Source organism: Lolium perenne, chromosome 4 (assembly GCF_019359855.2).
Source record: "Lolium perenne isolate Kyuss_39 chromosome 4, Kyuss_2.0, whole genome shotgun sequence".
Taxonomy (NCBI): Eukaryota; Viridiplantae; Streptophyta; class Magnoliopsida; order Poales; family Poaceae; genus Lolium; species Lolium perenne.
In genome coordinates, this window is record NC_067247.2 from 267786065 (window position 1) to 267805283 (window position 19219).

General features: G+C 51.7%; 2 protein-coding genes across 2 annotated transcripts; both read left to right on the top strand.

Annotated features, from left to right (window-relative positions):
• Positions 1-409: 409 nt before the first annotated feature.
• Positions 410-909, top strand: LOC139839356 (uncharacterized). The gene is made up of 2 exons (XM_071829410.1): positions 410-838; positions 886-909. Exons 1-2 carry the CDS (start codon positions 410-412, stop codon positions 907-909), a joined length of 453 nt encoding a protein of 150 aa, XP_071685511.1.
• A 16001-nt stretch (positions 910-16910) lies between these two features.
• On the top strand, positions 16911-18775 carry LOC127347491 (uncharacterized). Its single transcript, XM_071829411.1, has 3 exons — positions 16911-16945; positions 17376-17707; positions 18070-18775. The coding sequence occupies exons 1-3, from the start codon at positions 16911-16913 to the stop codon at positions 18654-18656; spliced, it is 954 nt and encodes a 317-aa protein (XP_071685512.1). The 3' UTR covers positions 18657-18775.
• Positions 18776-19219: the final 444 nt, after the last annotated feature.

Genomic DNA, 19219 nt, shown 5'->3' on the forward strand with positions numbered 1-19219 from the left:
GGTTTTTGGCTATGGCATCAGGAACCAAGAAGGAGAAGACGTCCTGAGCTTCGCTCTGGCCTATGACATGGTCGTAGCTAACACCCTCTTTAGGAAGAGAGAATCCCATCTAGTGACGTTCAGTAGTGGTCTACACTCTAGCCAGATTGATTTTTTTCTCTCTAGAAGAGAAGACAGACGCGCCTGCATTGATTGTAAGGTGATACCTGGAGAGAGTGTTGTCCCTCAACATAAGCTGGTGGTTGCTGACTTTCGCTTTAGGATCCGTGTCCAGCGGGGTAAGCGCGCCAAAGTCGCTAGAACAAAGTGGTGGAAGCTCAAGGGTGAGGCATCCCAGGCTTTCAGGGAGAGGGTTATTAAGGAGGGCTCTTGGGAGGAAGGAGGCGATGCAAACATGATGTGGACGAGTATGGCGACCTGCTTGCGGAAGGTCGCTGTAGAGGAGTTTGGGGTGACTAACGGAAGTAGAAGGGAAGCTAAGGATACCTGGTGGTGGAACGATGAGGTCCAGAAGGTTATTAGGGAGAAAAAGGACTGTTTCAGATGCCTATATCTGGACAGGAGTGCAGCTAACAGGGAGAAGTACAAGGTGGCGAAGAAGGCTGCAAAGCGGGCGGTGAGTGAAGCAAGGGGTCGGGCGTATGAGGACCTCTACCAACGTTTAAACATGAAGGAAGGCGAAAGGGACATCTATAAGATGGCCAAGTTTAGGGAGAGGAAGAAGAGGGAATTCAATGAACTCAAATGCATCAAGGACGGAGAGGATCAGCTTCTTGTGAAGGATGAGGCGATCAAGCGTAGATGGCGGGAGTACTTTGACAATCTTTACAATGGAGAGGTTGAGAGCTCTACCATTGAGCTAGATGACTCCTTTGATGATACCAGCATGTGCTTTGTGCGACGTATTGATACGTCTCCAACGTATCGATAATTTCTTATGTTCCATGCTTGTTTTATGACAATACCAACATGTTTTATACATACTTTATGTCATATTTATGCATTTTCCGGCACTAACCTATTAACGAGATGCCGAAGAGCCAGTTGCTGTTTTCTGCTGTTTTTGGTTTCAGAAATCCTAGTAAGGAAATATTCTCGGAATTGGACGAAATCAACGCCCAGGATCTTATTTTTCCACGAAGCTTCCAGAACACCGGGGGAGATACGAAGTGGGGCGACGAGGCGACGCCACAACAGGGCGGTGCGGCCCAGGCCCTGGCCGCGCGGCCCTGGCGTGTGGGGCCCTCGTGGCGCCCCCTGACCTACCCTTCCGCCTACATAAGCCTCCGTCGATAATAGTTCCAGTACCGAGAGCCACGATACGGAAAACCTTCCAGAGACGCCGCCGCCAATCCCATCTCGGGGGATTCAGGAGATCACCTCCGGCACCCTGCCGGAGAGGGGAATCATCTCCCGGAGGACTCTTCACGGCCATGGTCGCCTCCGGAGTGATGTGTGAGTAGTTCACCCCTGGACTATGGGTCCATAGCAGTAGCTAGATGGTCATCTTCTCCTAATTGTGCTATCATTGTTGGATCTTGTGAGCTGCCTAACATGATCAAGATCATCTATTTGTAATGCTACATGTTGCATTTGTTGGGATCCGATGAATAGTGAATGCTATGTTATGTTGATTATCAATCTATCATCTATGTGTTGTTTATGATCTTGCATGCTCTCCGTTGCTAGTAGAGGCTCTGGCCAAGTTGATACTTGTAACTCCAAGAGGGAGTATTTATGCTCGATAGTGGGTTCATGTCTCCATTAATCTGGGGGAGTGACAGCAACCCCTAAGGTTGTGGATGTGCTGTTGCCACTAGGGATAAAACATCAATGCTATGTCTAAGGATGTATTTGTTGATTACATTACGCACCATACTTAATGCAATTGTCTGTTGTTTGCAACTTAATACTGGAGGGGGTTCGGATGATAACATGAATGTGGACTTTTTAGGCATAGATGCATGCTGGATAGCGGTCTATGTACTTTGTCGTAATGCCCAATTGAATTTCACACTACTCATCATAACATGTATGTGCATGGTCATGCTCTCTTTATTTGTCAATTGCCCAACTGTAATTTGTTCACCCAACATGCTATTTTATGGGAGAGACACCACTAGTGAATTGTGGACCCCGGTCCATTCTTTTACATCGAATACAATCTACTGCAATACTCGTTCTACTGTTCTCTGCAAACATCATCATCCACACTATACATCTAATCCTTTGTTACAGCAAGCTGGTGAGATTGACAACCTCACTGTTACGTTGGGGCAAAGTACTTTGGTTGTGTTGTGCAGGTTCCACGTTGGCACCGGAATCCCTGGTGTTGCGCCACACTACACTCCGCCGCCATCAACCTTCAACGTGCTTCTTGGCTCCTACTGGTTCGATAAACCTTGGTTTCTTACTGAGGGAAAATTTGTCGCTGTACGCATCACACCTTCCTCTTGGGGTTCCCAACGGACGCGTGTTGTACGCGTATCAAGCTCTTTTTCTGGCGCCGTTACCGGGGACGTGAAGGAAAATTACACCACAGAGATTTCTAACTCCCACGTCAACTGCACGCCAGCAAATCTTTTTCTGGCGCCGTTGCCGGGGAGATCAAGACACGCTGCAAGGGGAGTCTCCACTTCCAATCTCTTTACTTTGTTTTTGTCTTGCTTTATTTTATTTACTTCTTTGTTTGCTGCATTATATCAAAATACAAAAAAATTAGTTGCTAGCTTTACTTTATTTACTGTCTTGTTTGCAATCTCTATATTAAAAACACAAAAAAATTAGTTACTTGCATTTACTTTACTTATTTCATCATGCTTGCTCCTAAGTTTACTCTTAAAGATATACCGGTAGGACAAGGGTCTATAATTGGAAGAGATAATATAGAAGAATTTTTCACCCATGTTAGTATGCATGAAGATCTAGAAGATATACCCCTGGCAAAAACTGTCCCTACCTATGAAAGAGCCTCTGCCTGTTTGGTACGCATGATAGAAACTAGATTTATTAGTCTCAACCCCATGATACAACACATGTTTCTTACACTTTCTGATATGGAGAGGGGAGAAAAGAGAAATTTTGTTTTAAAAGTCCTTGTTCGAGAATTTGAAGATATAGCTAAAGAAGCTAGAAAAGTTTTTATTAAGCATAAGAGGCTTGGTATGTTCACCGATTTTAAAAGAACACTTGAAAAGATGGACATGGATAGAATAAGGTACACTAATAATGTTAATGATGGTGGGGAGATTAAAGCACCAATACCTTGCAATCTCCTAGGAATGCATGAAGCTCCAGAAGATAATTATGCTTGGCTTGTCCCTGAAAATTTGTTTGATGAGAATAGCAAGCCTAATACTAATGAAAAGGGAGCCTCTGAAATTTACGTATACAAAATACAATGCATGGTTGAGAAAACTCCAAACCCCGCTGTTGATGCATCATCTCTTGATGTTACTTGATTCACACTTTCTGCGCCTAGCTGAAAGGCGTTAAAGAAAAGCGCTTATGGGAGACAACTGACATAGGCATCCCCAATGGGCCTGCCGAAGATAGTACCCGGGGTTTACTGAAGGCCTACGACTCGAAGAATAAGAAGAATCGGAAGCCCAAGTTGATATTTAGGAAAGCTAGAGTTGTATTAGAAGACGATCTTTGTAATCTTGCGGGATGGGTTGGAAACCCTCCTGGACTCTGTAACTTGTGCAATACGAATCCCTCGACTCCACCTCCTATATAAGGGGGAGTCGAGGGACAAAGAAAGGATCGAATCATTGTCTCATGAACCCTAGTTTTCATAATCGTCGAGTACTTTTCGGCTGAAACCTTCCAGATCTACTTGCCCTCTACTTCCAACTAAACCCTAGTCTACCATCCGTAGGCATTTACAAGTTAATCCCTTGTCAATTGGTGCCGTCTGTGGGAATTAGAGGCGTCAAGGATCTGGTCTCGATGGCACGTTCAAGATCGTCGACTTCATCAACAGCAAGCAACGCGATGGATCGAGGTAAACAGATCGCAACTGGTCTTGTCGATTTTGTTCCTCACCCGCCGTCCCGTTTGGATGCATATGCGTGTCTGGGGGAGCCTATGGAGATGACGTTCGGAAGATTCCACTTTCGCGTCGAGAAAGAGGGAACGTATCGTCTCGAAGTTCCGATCTCGTCGGGATTGTTGGCGGTCGATTCCGATTTTTCGAACATAACATCATCGATCGAGTCCGGCGAAGAGGAGACTTCATCGACGCGCTTCATCAGCACCAGGGCAAGCGAAAAGCTCGCCAAGATCTTCAGCGACATGTCCTTCGAGTCATCTGCGGACTCCTATATAAGCGATGACTCGAGCAGTGTCGATAGCTTCAACTTCATCGACAAATCTACCACAGTGGGCAAGGTCTTCACCGATCTCTATGATGGTGTTACCAAACCCAGCACAGATCTGAATACAAAATACCATCAGATTTATGCCATCGAAGAGCCAAGCCGCGATCGGGAAGAAACATCTGAGGCTTTCAACGATTTGGGAAATCCATATGTCGATCCCTCTGATTTACGACGAGGTCTAGGCAACAAATATATCGGGTCTGAGCCTTGTGATAGAGTTCAACTCCCGCAAGCAGCATGGGATAGAGCCGCAAGAGCTATGGATGGCTCAGAACCAATGGCCACAACGGCCACGCCAGAAGAGTTGCAAGCATATCAATATAGGCTCGCACGGGCTGCGAGGGAATTGGAAAAACAGACAGCTGCCTTGAACAGAAGAAAGGAGGCAGCCTCTGCGTCAAGCAGGCGAAGGGCAGAGCTGAGTCGACAATCTGGAACCTCGGGAGATAGCCACAGGGAAGCTCGAAACAGAGCAAGGTCAAGGTTGCAACATATACCCGAAGGAGAAAGAGAACACTTGGTTCAAAACCTCGACATGTCTTTTATCTCGATAGATACAAGAGGGAATATTATCCCCAAGACACCTGAAGCTGGGTATATGGCGACACAAGCCTTTATCCTTGCGTCCAGGCCACCTCCAGGAGATCCAAGGGAGGCACTGTACAACATGGCAATGGCAGGAGTTGGAGCCATGGGAACAGCGTTTGCATCAACACCTCCCGAAGGAACAGCAAGGCAAAATAGTCCACGACCTGCGGCAGCAGCAACAGTGACTCCCGAAGGAACAAGTGGAGCAAGAGACACGACAGCGCATGCAAGGGTGGACAGAGCACGGCAAAGTAGAAGGGAACATCGGCACTCCCCAGAATTAAACGACGAGGATATGTGTGGTTTGCCATGCTTCACGAGGAGAGTACGAAAAACTCGAGTCCCTTCGGGATTTAAGTTGCCTGATAACTTCAAGAAATTCGACGGCCTGCAAGATCCAGAGGATTGGCTAGTTGATTACCTCGAGACGGTGAAGCTCACTGGAGGGACCAGAGCAACAGCTATGCAAAGCATCCAGGTGCATTTAAGTGGAGCTGCGCGATCTTGGATCAAGAAGCTTCCTCCAGGATCTATCGACAGCTGGGATAGCTTCGAGGACATATTCGTCAAGAATTTCCGGTCCACCTGCAAAAAACCCGCATCGCTACAGGAATTGCGGGCATGTCGACAGAAGCCAGACGAATCAATGAGAAAATACATCCAGAGGTGGAATATCATAAAAAACTCGGCAGAGAATATATCTGACGAGAGAGCGATAGATGCGTTTGTCGCAGGAATCAGGCGAGGAGATTTTGTCGAGGATTTGGGGAGAACCAATCCAAAGACAGTATCAGCATTGATGGAGATAGCAAACAGATGGGCAGATGGAGAAGATGATGTTCACAAGAAATGGCATAGGTCACCAGAGGAGGACCGCGGCCAAAATTATCAAAATAGGCGACGATTTCCTCGGCAGTACTCGGGTTATGATGCACCTGGGCAAATTTCGGCTGGCTTCCGAGCAAGCGCCGGAGGAAACAATAGAGATGATTACCAGAGGAGCAACGAGCAGCGAGGCGACAATAGAGATGACTCTCGAAACAACAGGCAAAACACCGGGTCGAGGTTTCAGAGGCCTTTCGTGTCTCCCGAGGAGATGATGAATGGGCCGTGCCAAATGCATTTTTATCTTGACAACAACGGGAAAAGACAGTCGGGACATTTGCAGAAGGATTGCCAAAATTTTCAGGCAATGTTACGATGGGCCGGGCATGCCAATGCTCAAGCAGCACCCAGAAATCCTCAGGGACCCAGGAGTGAAATTCACCTACCACCCCCTCCCGCAATTACGGACGATAATCGACACCAGCTCAGAATTGCGGCAGCACCTGCACCACCGCCTTATATTGATCCCAATTCCAATGGAGCGGTCTCGATGATTCAGAAAGGCAGGCCATCCAATAGAGCTCAAAAAGTAATCTCGCGACAGGTGTTCATGACAGAGAAGATGCCTCCACCAACAGTCGAGTACCTTAATTGGTCAGGGCAAGATATTGGCTTTACAATAGTGGATCATCCACAGCAAGTTCCTCGACCAGGGCAATCAGCACTCATCTTACCAGCAGTAATTGCGGGATTCGACGTATCTCGAGTGTTCATAGACGGCGGCAGCAGTTTAAACCTTATGTATGCAGATACATTAAGGAAGATGAACATATCCCTAGCAAATCTAAAACCAACCGACACACGATTCCACGGCATTACACCAGAGAAGCCAAGTTATCCGCTGGGGAAGATTAATATCGATGTTCAGTTTGGCACCCGAGAAAATTACAGAATAGAGAGGTTGGAATTCGAAGTCGTGGATTTCCCATCACAATACCACGCTTTGTTGGGACGACCAGCATATGCTAGGTTTATGGCGGTACCACATTACACATACTTGTTGTGGAGAATGCCTGGGCCTAAGGGACCAATCACAGTCAAAGGAAGCTTTGCGTTAGCCGATAAGTGCGATAAGGACTTTCATCGACTGTCAGAAACTTTCGGGATGCAAGCAGAATATATGGCGTCAAGACTCACGACTGACTATGATGTGCTGCCAGATGTAGGAAGACCAAACAAAGAATCAACTTTCAACACTGAGAAAAATTCTAAGGAGGTGCAGATTCACCCGACAGACCCGAAGAAGACGACGTCCATCGCAAAAGACATGGACCTCGCATAGGAAAGCGCGCTCGTCAAGTTCCTCCGTGAGAACTGGAAAATCTTCGCATGGTGTCCAGCTGACATGCCAGGAGTACCCAGGGAACTTGCCGAGCACCACCTAAACTTGGATCCACTAGCGAGACCAATCAAACAACCTTTGCGGCGTTTTTCGGAGCCAAACCGCAAAGCTATGCTGTCAGAAATAGATCGACTAAGAGAAGCTGGTTTTATCAAAGAGCTGCATACAGAGGCTACATGGGTAGCAAATCCAGTGTTGGTGCCGAAGAAAAACACTAAAGTCCTTCGCATGTGCGTCGATTTTACGTGTCTCAATAAACATTGCCCCAAGGATCACTTTCCCCTCCCGAGGATCGATCAAATCATCGACTCCACGGCAGGATGTGAACGTCTTTCCTTCTTGGATGCATACTCTGGTTATAACCAGATCAGATTGAAAGAAGAAGATGAGGTCAAAACAGCGTTCATCACACCTTACGGCGTGTTTTGCTACAGAACAATGCCTTTTGGTCTGAAAAACGCGGGAGCAACATACCAGAGGATGATACAAATTGGGAAAAACGTACAAGTATACATCGACGATGTCGTCATAACATCAAAGAAGGGAACGACGTTAATTGAGGATCTGAAGGAAACTTTCGACAACCTTGACAAATTCTGCCTCAAGTTGAACCCGACGAAGTGTTCCTTTGGCGTCCCTGCAGGAGAACTTCTTGGTTTTCTAGTTTCAGCGAGAGGGACTGAAGCAAATCCCGAAAAAATCCAAGCGATCGTAACCATGAGGAAGCCAACAAAGTTAAAGGAAATACAACAGCTAACTGGGTGAGTCGCAGCTTTAAGCAGATTTGTCGCCAGGCTGGGAGAAAAAGCGCTACCGTTCTATGCTTTAATCAAGCAAGGGGAAAAATTCCAGTGGAACGAAAAGGCCGATAGAGCTCTCGAGGATTTGAGGCGCACAATTTCGACACCACCAATCCTGGTGGCGCCAAAAGAGAAGGAACCTCTCTTGCTATACATCGCAGCCACACCCCAAGTGGTTAGCACGGTACTAGTCGTTGAAAGAGAAGAAGAAGGAAAACTCCATGGAGTGCAAAGGCCGGTATATTTTATTAGTGAAGTTTTATCTCCTTCAAAACAGCGGTACCCGCAGTACCAGAAGTTAGCATATGGAGTATTCACGACAGCAAGAAAATTGCGCCACTATTTTTGGGCACTCCCGATCATAGTGGTCAATGAAGCACCTCTATCACATATACTGAACAATCCAGAAGCTACAGGACGTGTCTCCCTTTGGGGAATAGAACTCTCCCCTCGGGACATCACGTATGAAAAAAGAAAAGCAATCAAGTCGCAAATTCTGCCAGATTTTATTGCAGAGTGGATGGAGCTACAAATTACAGGACCCCCAGATTTGTCGAGAACTTGGACCATGAACTTCGATGGATCCAAGAGAGTAGAAGGAGCTGGTGCAGGGGTGATACTCATATCACTTGAAGGCGACAAATTAAAGTACGTCCTACGGATGATGTTCCCGAACGCATCTAACAATGAAGCAGAATATGAAGCCCTTATACACGGGATGAAGATGGCGAAAGCTTGCGGCGCAACTCGACTAAAAATCTTCGGCGACTCACAATTGGTAGCTCAGTAGGTTATGAACCAGTGTGATGCAGTCAACGACAGTATGGTGGCATACAAGGAGGTATACAACGAACTCGAGAAGCTGTTTGATGGATGCGAAGTAAATCACATCAGTAGGCTGAGCAATGACGAAGCCGATGTTCTTGCAAACATCGGGTCGCAGTGCCTTGCAATACCGCCAGGAGTGTTTTGGGAGGAAATAGCTGAGAGATCCACAAAGCCAAAGAAGGCGCAGAAGAAAACGAAGGAGGAGAAAACTTCGGCGCCTCTCAAAGAAGCTCTAGACGAAGAAGAGGACCAAGAGCTGGTAATGATGGTAGAAGTTCCATGGATGCAAGCATACATATCGTATATCCTAAGGAAAGAAATACCCGAAGATCCAGTTGAAGCAAGGCGAGTTATTCGACGATCCAAAGCCTTCACAGTGGTCAAAGGGGAGTTATACAAGCGAAGTATTTCAGGCGTGTTGCAAAGGTGCGTTACACCCGAGGAAGGAAGGAAAATCCTAAAAGACGTACACGAGGGAATATGTGGTCACCACGCGAGCAGTCGAGCTATTGCAGCCAAGGTCTTTCGGGCTGGATTTTACTAGTTGTCAACGATCGAGGATGCAAAGGAAATAGTACGAACCTGCAACACGTGCCAAAGATTTGCCGCAAAACCCCACTCTCCGGCGGCAGAGCTGATGCCAATACCATTGTCTTGGCCGTTTGCCCAATGGGGACTCGATATGGTGGGAAAATTGCACAAGGCTTCGCCAGGAGGATACGAGTACATGTTGGTTGCTGTCGATAAATTCACCAAGTGGATAGAAGCAAAGCCGATAAATTCGCCAGATGGAGAATCAGCAGTCAAATTCGTGAAGGGCATCGTTTTTCGATTCGGAGTACCTCACAGCATCGTCACAGACAATGGCAGTAACTTTACGTCCAAGGAATTCAAGGAATACTGCGCGGAAGTAGGCATCAAATTGCACTTCGCGTCAGTTGGGCACCCGCAAACCAATGGCCAAGTCGAGAAAGCCAATGGTATCATCTGCAACGGTATCAAAAAGCGCCTGCTAGGACCACTCGAAAAGGCTCGACATACCTGGCCAGAAGAATTGCCAAGTGTTTTGTGGAGTATCCGAACAACACCAAATACGGCGACACAAGAAACTCCATTCTTCCTCGTCCACGGAGCTGAGGCAGTACTACCAATTGAGATAGAGCATGATTCCCCAAGAGTGACAGAGTATGACGAGGAAACTTCAAGAAAAGCTTTGGAGGACGACGTAGATGCACTCGATGAAGCTCGAGATGAAGTACTTTCACGAGTCACCAAGTATCAGCAGGACCTCAAAAACTACCACAGTCGACGATTAAGGCCAAGATCTTTCCAGGTCGGAGATTTGGTCCTACGGCTAAATCAAAAAAGTACTGAAAAACTCGAGTCGCCATGGCTAGGCCCTTACGTCGTCACAGAAGTAATCGAAGGAGGAGCATACAGGATCAAGGACAAGAAGACGTGGGTTCCCGAGAAAAACCCCTGGAACGTGGCACAGCTCAGGCGTTTCTACGCTTAGAGTCGAAATATAGTCCTCCTTTGTAAAAATACAATGTACTGAAATGCCCGCGAGTTTTCAGACGCACTCTTTTCCTTTTCAGGGCACCGAGTGGGGCTGGAAAGGTTTTTAATGAGGCGGGCTCGCGGTGCTGCAATATAATAAAAATAGTGGAGATATACTTCTTGTTCTTCGACATGCTCGGGGGCTAAATGCCTTCAAGGTTACAAAATATACACAATATAGATGAACTAGACTTACAAAAATATTCCGCCTTGGTATAAAATACCTCGCCAAATAGAAAATCAGGGGTTAACACCCATAAATACAGTATACTCGTTCAAATTCTATTGCTTTGGTCTGAAAACCTCGCAACAAAAATATAGAACGTCGCCACCAAGACACTCGAGGGCTCATAACCCATCGACAGCAAAATATATATATATTCTCGCAACAAAGAAAAATCTTCGAGATAACAAAATAGTATAAGCTCCAGCCAAAGGCTCGGGGGCTTCACAATATAGACTACACTTTACAATATAAACAACTTCATCAATACAAAAGAGTTCGACAAAAAAAAAATAGACATAACTTCTCGCAATATAGTACAACTCAGTCAAGGCCTAATATACTATCTATGGATAAACCTTTGGTTGTCTTGTGCTCAGCATAGGTCCCCTTGACGAAGAATTCTGAATCCATCCGAAGAAGTTCATCCATCATCGCCTCAGCCACAGGAGTCACCATGTCATTGATTGCGTCAATGTTATTTTTTCGCCGCGATTTCTTGGCCAAGCAGTCAGCGACAATCTTCGTCAGGTCCAATTTGGGATGGCAAATATGTATCATGATCATGGCGAATCTTGTTCCAGCAGTTAACTGAGCTCGCACAAAGTTATGAATACGGTTGGCATCTCTGAATTTCTCCATCAATCCAAGAAGAGTTTCGGGAGCCTCGTCTCGAGGAAACAGAGTCTTGTAAACAAGGGTCAAGGTTCTCGTGCAGAAGTTAAGAAATTCGCGAACCTGACAGGCGCGATCTTGAAACCTGACAATCTGTTGGGTTCGCTCGGGAGTGGCCCAAAACAGACAGCCATGGTTAAGTGAAAGATTGACGAGGAGGTTCGTTCTCACATTCACTCTCTCATCTTCAGCAGCAGCGTCGAGAACCGAACCTATTGAGCGACAGAGCAAGAAATTTAAGGAGAGGTACAGCAAAAAGCAGAAGCAGTGCTAAGTTGGAAAAACATACCTAACATATCCACACTAGCTTCAGTCATTAGCTCGAGCATACTATTTTCTCGAGTAGTTGCTTTCTCAGCTTCCGAAACAGCAGCGTCCTTAGCAGCTATGGCTTCTTTAGCTTGTTGAAGAGCAATCTTCTCTCTTTCGGATGCTTTTCGAGATTGCTCCATCATCGCCAGAGTTTGTTTTTTCATGGATTGAAGTTGTTGGCGAAGTTCTTGCAAATCTTGCGAGAAGTGCTTACCCGAAGAACTTTCGATAAGGTTATCCTCGATGAATGTTTTCTTCGAAAAGGAGGAAGCAGGAGAAGTATCGGCAGGATGAGGATTTGCAGAGTAGTTGTCAAATATCAACTGGAAAAGAAAATTTCAATATCAAATGATCGCGCAAGATAGAATTCCATTGATCTTCTGGAAATTTACACGGATATTACAGAAGGAGTTCTTCAAAAGGACTACTAAGACAATTGTCGCCAAAGCTACTATGGCGACAACATCAAAAAAAACAGTAAAAATAAAAGAATGAAAAAGACAGGGCATTCAACTAGACCTCCGGCTTTGACGAGCTAGGAGTTGAAGTTGGCTTGATTCCAAGATAGGCAAGGATCTTCTTCGTGTTGGGCTTCGCAGCCTTGATCAGTGATCGCCACTTCGTGGTCTCTTGTGTGTCGCCCACTTTAGTCCAGTCGATGGTTTGCTGGCTGTCAGCAACCAAGGCGACAGTGCTTTCGACAGCAATCTTCATATTTTCTTGGCGCATCTTCAGTCCAAGATCTTCTGGTGGATTGAAGTCCTTGGCAAGAGCAAGGAAAGTCGCGGGTTCCTTTTTCTTCGGGAAGAAGTAAGGGAATAACCGCGACAATCCTGCTTCAGCCTGTTCAATGCCTTCACGAGTTTCTGTTCCATGAAACTCAAGGACAGAGAGTGCGTCGAGAAGAGGATCGTTGTCGGGATCTTCAAGCTCAAATTCTTGGTTTGTTTTCCCTGTCGAGGAAAATATATGTTGGTCGACAAGCAAGTAAAGAAAAGCAAGTCCAAGGAAGGCAAAATAGATCGAAAACTTACTGACAAAGCGCCGATTCTGCGAGTCCAAGCGCTTGAGGATCGCTTCTTCACGAGCAGCTTGCGAGGTTTTATGCTCGCTCAAGGCAGTTTCGGCATCATGAAGCCTCTTCTGAAGATCTTCGACACCAGCAGCTTCTGCCTTGGCCTTGTCAGCCTCTGCCCTGGCTTTGCCAGCATCAGATTCGGCCTTTTTGCAAGCCGCCTCACTTTGCTCTAATTTCTGAGCAAGTGTGTCGGCAAGTTTGTTGGCCTCTGCAAGTTTTTCTGCCAAAATAGTCAAAAATAGTCAAAATTGCGATAAACAGGAGCAAGAAGTCATGAAAAAAGGCAAGCAGGGAGTTATTACCTTCGGTCTTGCTGGCATACTCGCGGTACCCAACGAACTGGGCACCGATGCGAATAAGTTCTTTGATCACAGGCTGTCAAAGAAGGATAAAGAAAGAAAGCGTCGGTATGGGAAAAAACATGATGACTGTCGTGGTATCGTCACGGCATATGCCATAGGGTGGCTAATCGAAGTGGTTCCTGAGAGATCTCACGGCGGTATCCGGAAGCGGGTATGGGCACGAGCGACACGGCGACGTACCCAGGTTCGAGGCCCTCCGATGGAGGTAAAACCTCTACTCCTGCTGTGAGTGTATATGATGGTCACACAGTACAAGGTTGCTCCTTGAGCTGTGTCCGGCTGGCCCTGAGAGGCTAAGGGAGACGATGGTCTCTCTCACAGGGCAGCTCTGTAGGTAGGTGAAAGCAATAAATGATCGATCGTCCCCGCACGAGAGGGGGTAGTGCGGCTTATATAGGCACCGGCACTTTACATATAAGACCCTATAGTTTACTGGCCGGCTGGGCCGGCTTCGGCTTCCGCTCCTTCCCGAGGCGGTGACGTCAAGAGTGGTTGGGGCATCGTGGCCTGTCCCATCCGGCTGCCACGGTCAGCGGTATGGAGGAGGTGTCCCTGTCGCCGTCAGCCGCTGTAGCCTGTACGGATCGTCGTGAGCCCTGACGGCCTGTCCATCGCGCGGCACTATTTCTCCACAGTGCCCCGCGTTTTACGGAAGATGGAGTCAGCGTGGACTTTAGGAACCCGGATCACCAACCCGGTTCCTTCCAGTGCAAGACTCGCCAGCCTCGAGTCGGTCTGAGGTTCAAGCCCCAGTCAGATATGGCTTGTAGAAGCCGGCCCAGCTACAGCATTGGTGGCCGTAGCCAGGCCGACTAGGACCTAGAGCCAGCCGGCTTCCGGACCAGCCGGCCACGGCGCCAGCCGGCTGCACCTCAGCCGGCCTTTGCCGCGAGCCGGCCAGTGGCCAGCCGGCTGCTCCGCGTCCATTGCCCTACCCGGGGTCTTCCCCCCGACATTAGCCCCGAAGGCCGGCAAGGTCCTGCGCCCAGAAGGACCTAGGCAGGTTTTCCTGGCTTCTCGAGTATATTAGACGGCACTTGGAGGGGCCGACTGAGAATTTCCATTCAGCCGGCTGCGCCTCATCCGGCTCGTTCGCCGGCTGCTTCTAGCCGGCCGCTTACACTTGTGCAGTTTTTTTGCTTTCTCGCAAGATCTGATGGCGCCTCCGCCTTGCTGATGAATTTTGGCTTGAGTGGAACTTTTGGTCCGGCTCCGGCTTGCGGCGCGCCGGAGTCTCCGCCGCCTCGGGTCCCGCGCCCGACTTGACGGGTCTGACGCACGGCCGGTGGTCGGTTCGTCTGGTCACATCAAGGTTCCCCCGGATCCGGTGCGGTAGTGGGCGACGTGGTGTGGCCGTTTTCGGTAACCGTCGTGGACGTGGGAGGAGTTACGGCGCAGTTACGGCGCAGTAAATCCGGCGACGTGGGAGGAGTTACGGCCCACGACCGCCACTTGGAGGCCAACCGCCCGCGTCGGGTGGCTATAAATGCCGCGGGGGGGGCGCCCCGAGGCGGCCACTTGCCATTTCTTCTTCCTCGCGCTCTTGCCCCCATCGCTATCCTCTGCGCGCTCGAGCTCGCTGCTGCTCCGGCGAACATCTTCCGCTGGCGAACTCCGGCGGGCGAATCTCCACCGATCCGCCGCCGCCACCCCGCCAATCCGGCGCCACGGGGCCGCGCGTCTCGACGGAGCGTCCTCAGCCGCCGCTGCCGCCGCCGCGGTCGCAAGGTTCTTCCTCGCCGTTCAGCCTCTCCTGGTCATCTTCTTCCTCGACCTCGTCAATGGCGTCCCCCGAGTGGATCGTGGAGGGGCTCCTACATGCGGGAGGACGACATCGAGCGCTCGGTACGCCTCCGGCGAGTCCCGCGGTCGGTCATCACGCGGGTGCCCGGCGAGGAGACGGAGCCCGAGCCGAGGAACGGCGAGCGCGTCGTCTTTGGCGCGCACCTCGACCGCGGGCTGGGTCTGCCGGCTTCGCCGTTCTTTCGGCAATTCCTCGACCACTTCGGCCTTCAGCCGCACCACCTGCCGGCCAACGCGTGCGTCCTCCTGAGCTGCTTCGTAGCGTTCATGGAGGCTTACGCCGGCTTGTGGCCCGACCGCGACTTCGGAGCCGGCTCTTCTTCTTGAAGGCGCAGACCAACGACGGTCGCTGCGAGCCTGCGGCGCCGCCTCGATCTACACCCGGCCTGGTACGCCTTTCCCCAAGATCCCCACCGTCGACTCGGTGAAGAACTGGCAAATGTCATTCTTCTACGTGCGCAACGAGGGGGAGCTCGTCGACCGGATCAACCTGCCGGAGCTCAATCCGGCTCCTCCAGTCGGCCGGATCAACTGGAGCCACAACGCCCGCTCGACGGACCAGAACGCCGAGGTGAACCTGCTCTGGGATCTCCTGGCGACAGCCACCGCAGCGGCTGACTGACCGCCGAAGATCTTCTCTGCACCATCGCCGAGCGCCGGGTGCTGCCGCTCCAGATGCGCACCCACAAGATCGGGCACATGTCCGGCCGGTTCGATCCGAACCGGACGTCCAAGGCGCCGCTCACCAAGGCCCAGGTGGCCAGCCGGGTGAACCACATCACCAAGGCGAACTTGGCGGAGGACTGGAGCTACGGGCTGGCGCCTGCGACAGAACCATCCACCGGCGCGGGTAAGCTTCGAGTCTTTGCCATTTTCCGGCTTGCGGCTGCGAGGCCGACTTCTTTTTTCTTCTGCCGACTTCCGGCTTGTCATATGCTCATGCTTTTCTGTCTTTCTAGGTTTTTGAGCGCCAGAACGCCGAGGACGGCGACCTGGCGACGAAGAGGTGGACGCCGGATCTCGTCGATCCGGCTGACCGAGCCGGCGACCATGCCGGCGACGACGATCTGCCGCAGGCGCCTGATCTAGGCGGCCAGGGGGAGCACAATCCGCCCCCTTCACCAGAGCACCAGGAGGAGGAGGAGGAGCCGGCGACGTCCGGCACGGGGCCAATCCCCGCCGTGCCTCTGCGCTCGAGGCCGCCAAGCACCACGGCGACTTCGGCGCCCAAGGGTACGAAACGAGCCGGCTCCACCGCCGCCTTGGAGGCGAAGGCGAAGAAGCAGCGCCGGCAGCAGCCGAAGAAGGTCCCGGAGCAAGCCGGGTGAGTTCTCTTTCTCTTTTTCTTGTTTGATTCCTTTTCTTTCCTTACTTTTATGCTTATTATCTTTCTGTTTATCCGGCTAGGGCCCCTATCAAGTTTGCTCAGGGCGGCGGCTCCCGGCAAGCTCCACGCGTGGTGTCGCCGCTTCCGCGCCAGAGGAGGGAGCAGACGCCGCAACCTTCCTCGCGCGCACCTACGCCGCCGCCGCCTGCGACAGGGGCTTCTTCCTTTGCCGTGCCGCTGGCCTCCGCGCCAGATCGCGGCACGCGGGTCGAGCCAACGCGGCAGCCGACGCTGGACGACATGTTCCCGCGCCGGACACCTCTTCTGGACCCAGCCGCTGGGGCCGGGCGGGCATGCCGCCTTCAGCCGGGCCGGAGCCGGCGGGGCTGCTCCTAGGACTGGCGCTGGCAGGGCCGCGCCGCTCGCGGCCGGAGCCGGCAGCAGGCCCACCGTGGTGGAGTTGGACGAGAGTCCGGAGGGCGCCCTGTGCGCCGGAGACAATCGGGGCCGGCTGGGCCATCCGCTGCGCCCGGAGCGACGCCGCCGCCTCGGCCGACGAGGGACGAGCCAACCAGGCAGGAGCCGGCGAGGGACGAGCCGGCGCGCACGGAGGGCGCCGACTCGCACGCGCCTGGTGAGGACGGAGGGCGCAGCGGGCCCGTCCGAGGGCCTTCATGTGGCCAAGGGTGCCCGGCTGGTGGCTGTGCCATCCGCCTCCGACTCCAGCCTTCGGCTCGGCAGAACCATGGAGAGGGCATGGCATCGGGCGAACTCTGCGAGGTACTCAGCCGGGAGGGGCAGCTCGGCACGGCGCCCATGAGGATGCTTTTCTCCGGCTATCGGGCCAGCCTCTAGACCACGGCCGCCGAGACCCTTGCCCACCGGTGGCGACGCTGGAGGATGCGAGAAGGTGTGTTTTCTTTTCTTTTGCAATTTTCTTGTTCTCGGTAGCCCTCCGAGACGTGGGCCGGCTGCCCGAAGCCGCCCAGGTCTTGTCTAAGCAACCGATTCTTTCGGACGGTTGAGGAGCGGCGCACCTTCTTGTACAACCAGGTGGTGACCAGCTACCACAAGGCTAAGATCGAGCGAGCCGGCTTGGCTCGCGAGCTGGAGGCTGTCAAGGGTAAGCTCTATGCTTCTTTCGACTTGATGTCTTGTTTCTTTCTTAATCTTGGTTGGCTGACATTTCTTTCCGGCCGCCTCGCTTGAGGCCGCCAAGGTCCCGCAGCTGGAGTCGGATCTCCGAGCCGCTCGCGCGCTGCGCCGAGAGCGAGGAGGCGGGCCGATCTGCCGCAGCCAAGCTCAAGCTGGCTGAGCAGGAGCTGACACGGCTGCGCCTGCTGGAGAAGAACCACATCACCGAGCTCAACTCCCTCAGGACGGCGGAGAAGGAGAAGGTGGATGATCTGAGCCGGCGGCTGTCGGAGGTGGAGAAGCAGCGGCTTGTGCTGCAGGAGGAGGTCACTGCCAAGTCCACAGAGCTGACGGCTACCGCCAAACGCTGGACTGATGACTTTAGCGCGCTTGATCGCGGCTTGGCGGGTGAGTGCATCTTTATGTTCCTACCCTGTGCCGGCTTTCGGCTGTCGACTGCCGACTTTCGTTGGTAGCCGGCAGCAGAAACTTCTGATTTTTCGATATCTCCATCTTCGGGCTGGGGGCAGTCGGTTCTTTGCTGCCGCCGTGCTTTTTCTTTTACTTCGAAATCTCCATTTTCGGGCTGGGGGCAGTCGGTTCTTGCCGGCTGCCGCCAGGCTTACTTTAGAGCTTCGGAATCTCCATCTTCGGGCTGGGGGCAGTCGGTTCTTGCCGGCTGCCGCCAGGCTTACTTTAGGACTTCGAAAATTTGCATTTTTCAGCTTATTTCGGCTTTGATGGCTTCTGACATGCTTCTTCTTCTTCAGCGGCCTTCCCTGAGACGCAGGAGGCGGCTTTGGCAGCCGTTGGCGTCGCGCGCGATTCCAGGAGGCGGGAAACCGGCGAGGGCAGCTCGGAGTACTTCTCCATGGAGGACCATCTGGCGTCCATGGCTGCCCGCATCGAGCCCGTCACCAAGCTCGGCTGGGAGCTGCGGAAGGCGGCCGAAGAGCTGGTGCCCATGCTATGGCCTGGGGAGGCGGTGCCGCAAGACATCTCCGGCCTCATCTCCGCGATGGAGCGGGCGCCGGACCGCTTCCTCGACTGGAAGGAGTCGGCCACGCGCGCCGGTGCCGACATGGCGCTGTCCTTCGTCCTCTCCTGGTACCACGAGGTGGACCTGGGGCAGCTGGAGTCCCGGCGAGCCGGCGTGGAGACCAAGCTCCCAGCCGATCTCAAGGCCGCCCGCCTCGCTCGAGCCAGCACCATCGCCGAGTTCGTCGACAAGACCCTCTTCGTCGCGGATCCGAACCCTCCTCCATCCAATGATGAAGAATACATGGATGAGGAGGAGGCGGAAGACGTGCCTGAGGACGACCCGGCCGCCGGCTCCACTGATGCCCCTCCGGCTTAGATTTCCTGCTTTTCAGTTGTTCTTTTGCAAGACAATTTATTAAATCCCCGGGATGCCGGGTGCAGATGTAAGACAATATTATCGCCTTTTATTAAGTCACACTTTAGTGTGTTTGTTAATCATTTGTGTGCCGATTTGCTTTCTTTCGACTCGTTCGCTTTTTCCCATCCGCCCCACTCTTTGGCTGTGCCCTTGCCGGTCGTACGTCCGACTTGCGATCCGTCGCCGGATCAAGAGCGGGCCGCTGGGTGAGGCCGACAGTATTTCAGTCGAACGAGCTGAATTCGGCAATCCGGCACTTTATGAAAAGTTGCAAGTCAACTCGCTTTTACTCTTTCCCTTAGTCGTTTTTCGCGTGCCGGCTCCCTAGGCCTTACTCCCGCCATGGACAGCGGGTTGCGGTCTGTAGCTGGATCGGAAGCCGGCTGTCGGAAACCGGATCACGTTATCGAGCCGGCCGCGTGAGAGGGTTCAAGCCAATTGGCGAAACAAGGTAAAGTACGCGAAAAACTTGTCGGAAACGGCGCTCTTGGCGCAAGCTTTTTCATAACTTGCAAAAGGGA

Bases quoted from the DNA above. Each gene is read 5' to 3' on its own strand.
- LOC139839356 (XM_071829410.1), top strand. From the start codon at position 410: ATGGCGACCTGCTTGCGGAAGGTCGCTGTAGAGGAGTTTGGGGTGACT. The intron at 839-885 runs GTTGAGAGCTCT...TGATGATACCAG, and splicing joins ACAATCTTTACAATGGAGAG to CATGTGCTTTGTGCGACGTA.
- LOC127347491 (XM_071829411.1), top strand. From the start codon at position 16,911: ATGGAGAGGGCATGGCATCGGGCGAACTCTGCGAG. The intron at 16,946-17,375 runs GTACTCAGCCGG...GCCTCGCTTGAG, and splicing joins CATCGGGCGAACTCTGCGAG to GCCGCCAAGGTCCCGCAGCT. The intron at 17,708-18,069 runs GTGAGTGCATCT...CTTCTTCTTCAG, and splicing joins GCTTGATCGCGGCTTGGCGG to CGGCCTTCCCTGAGACGCAG.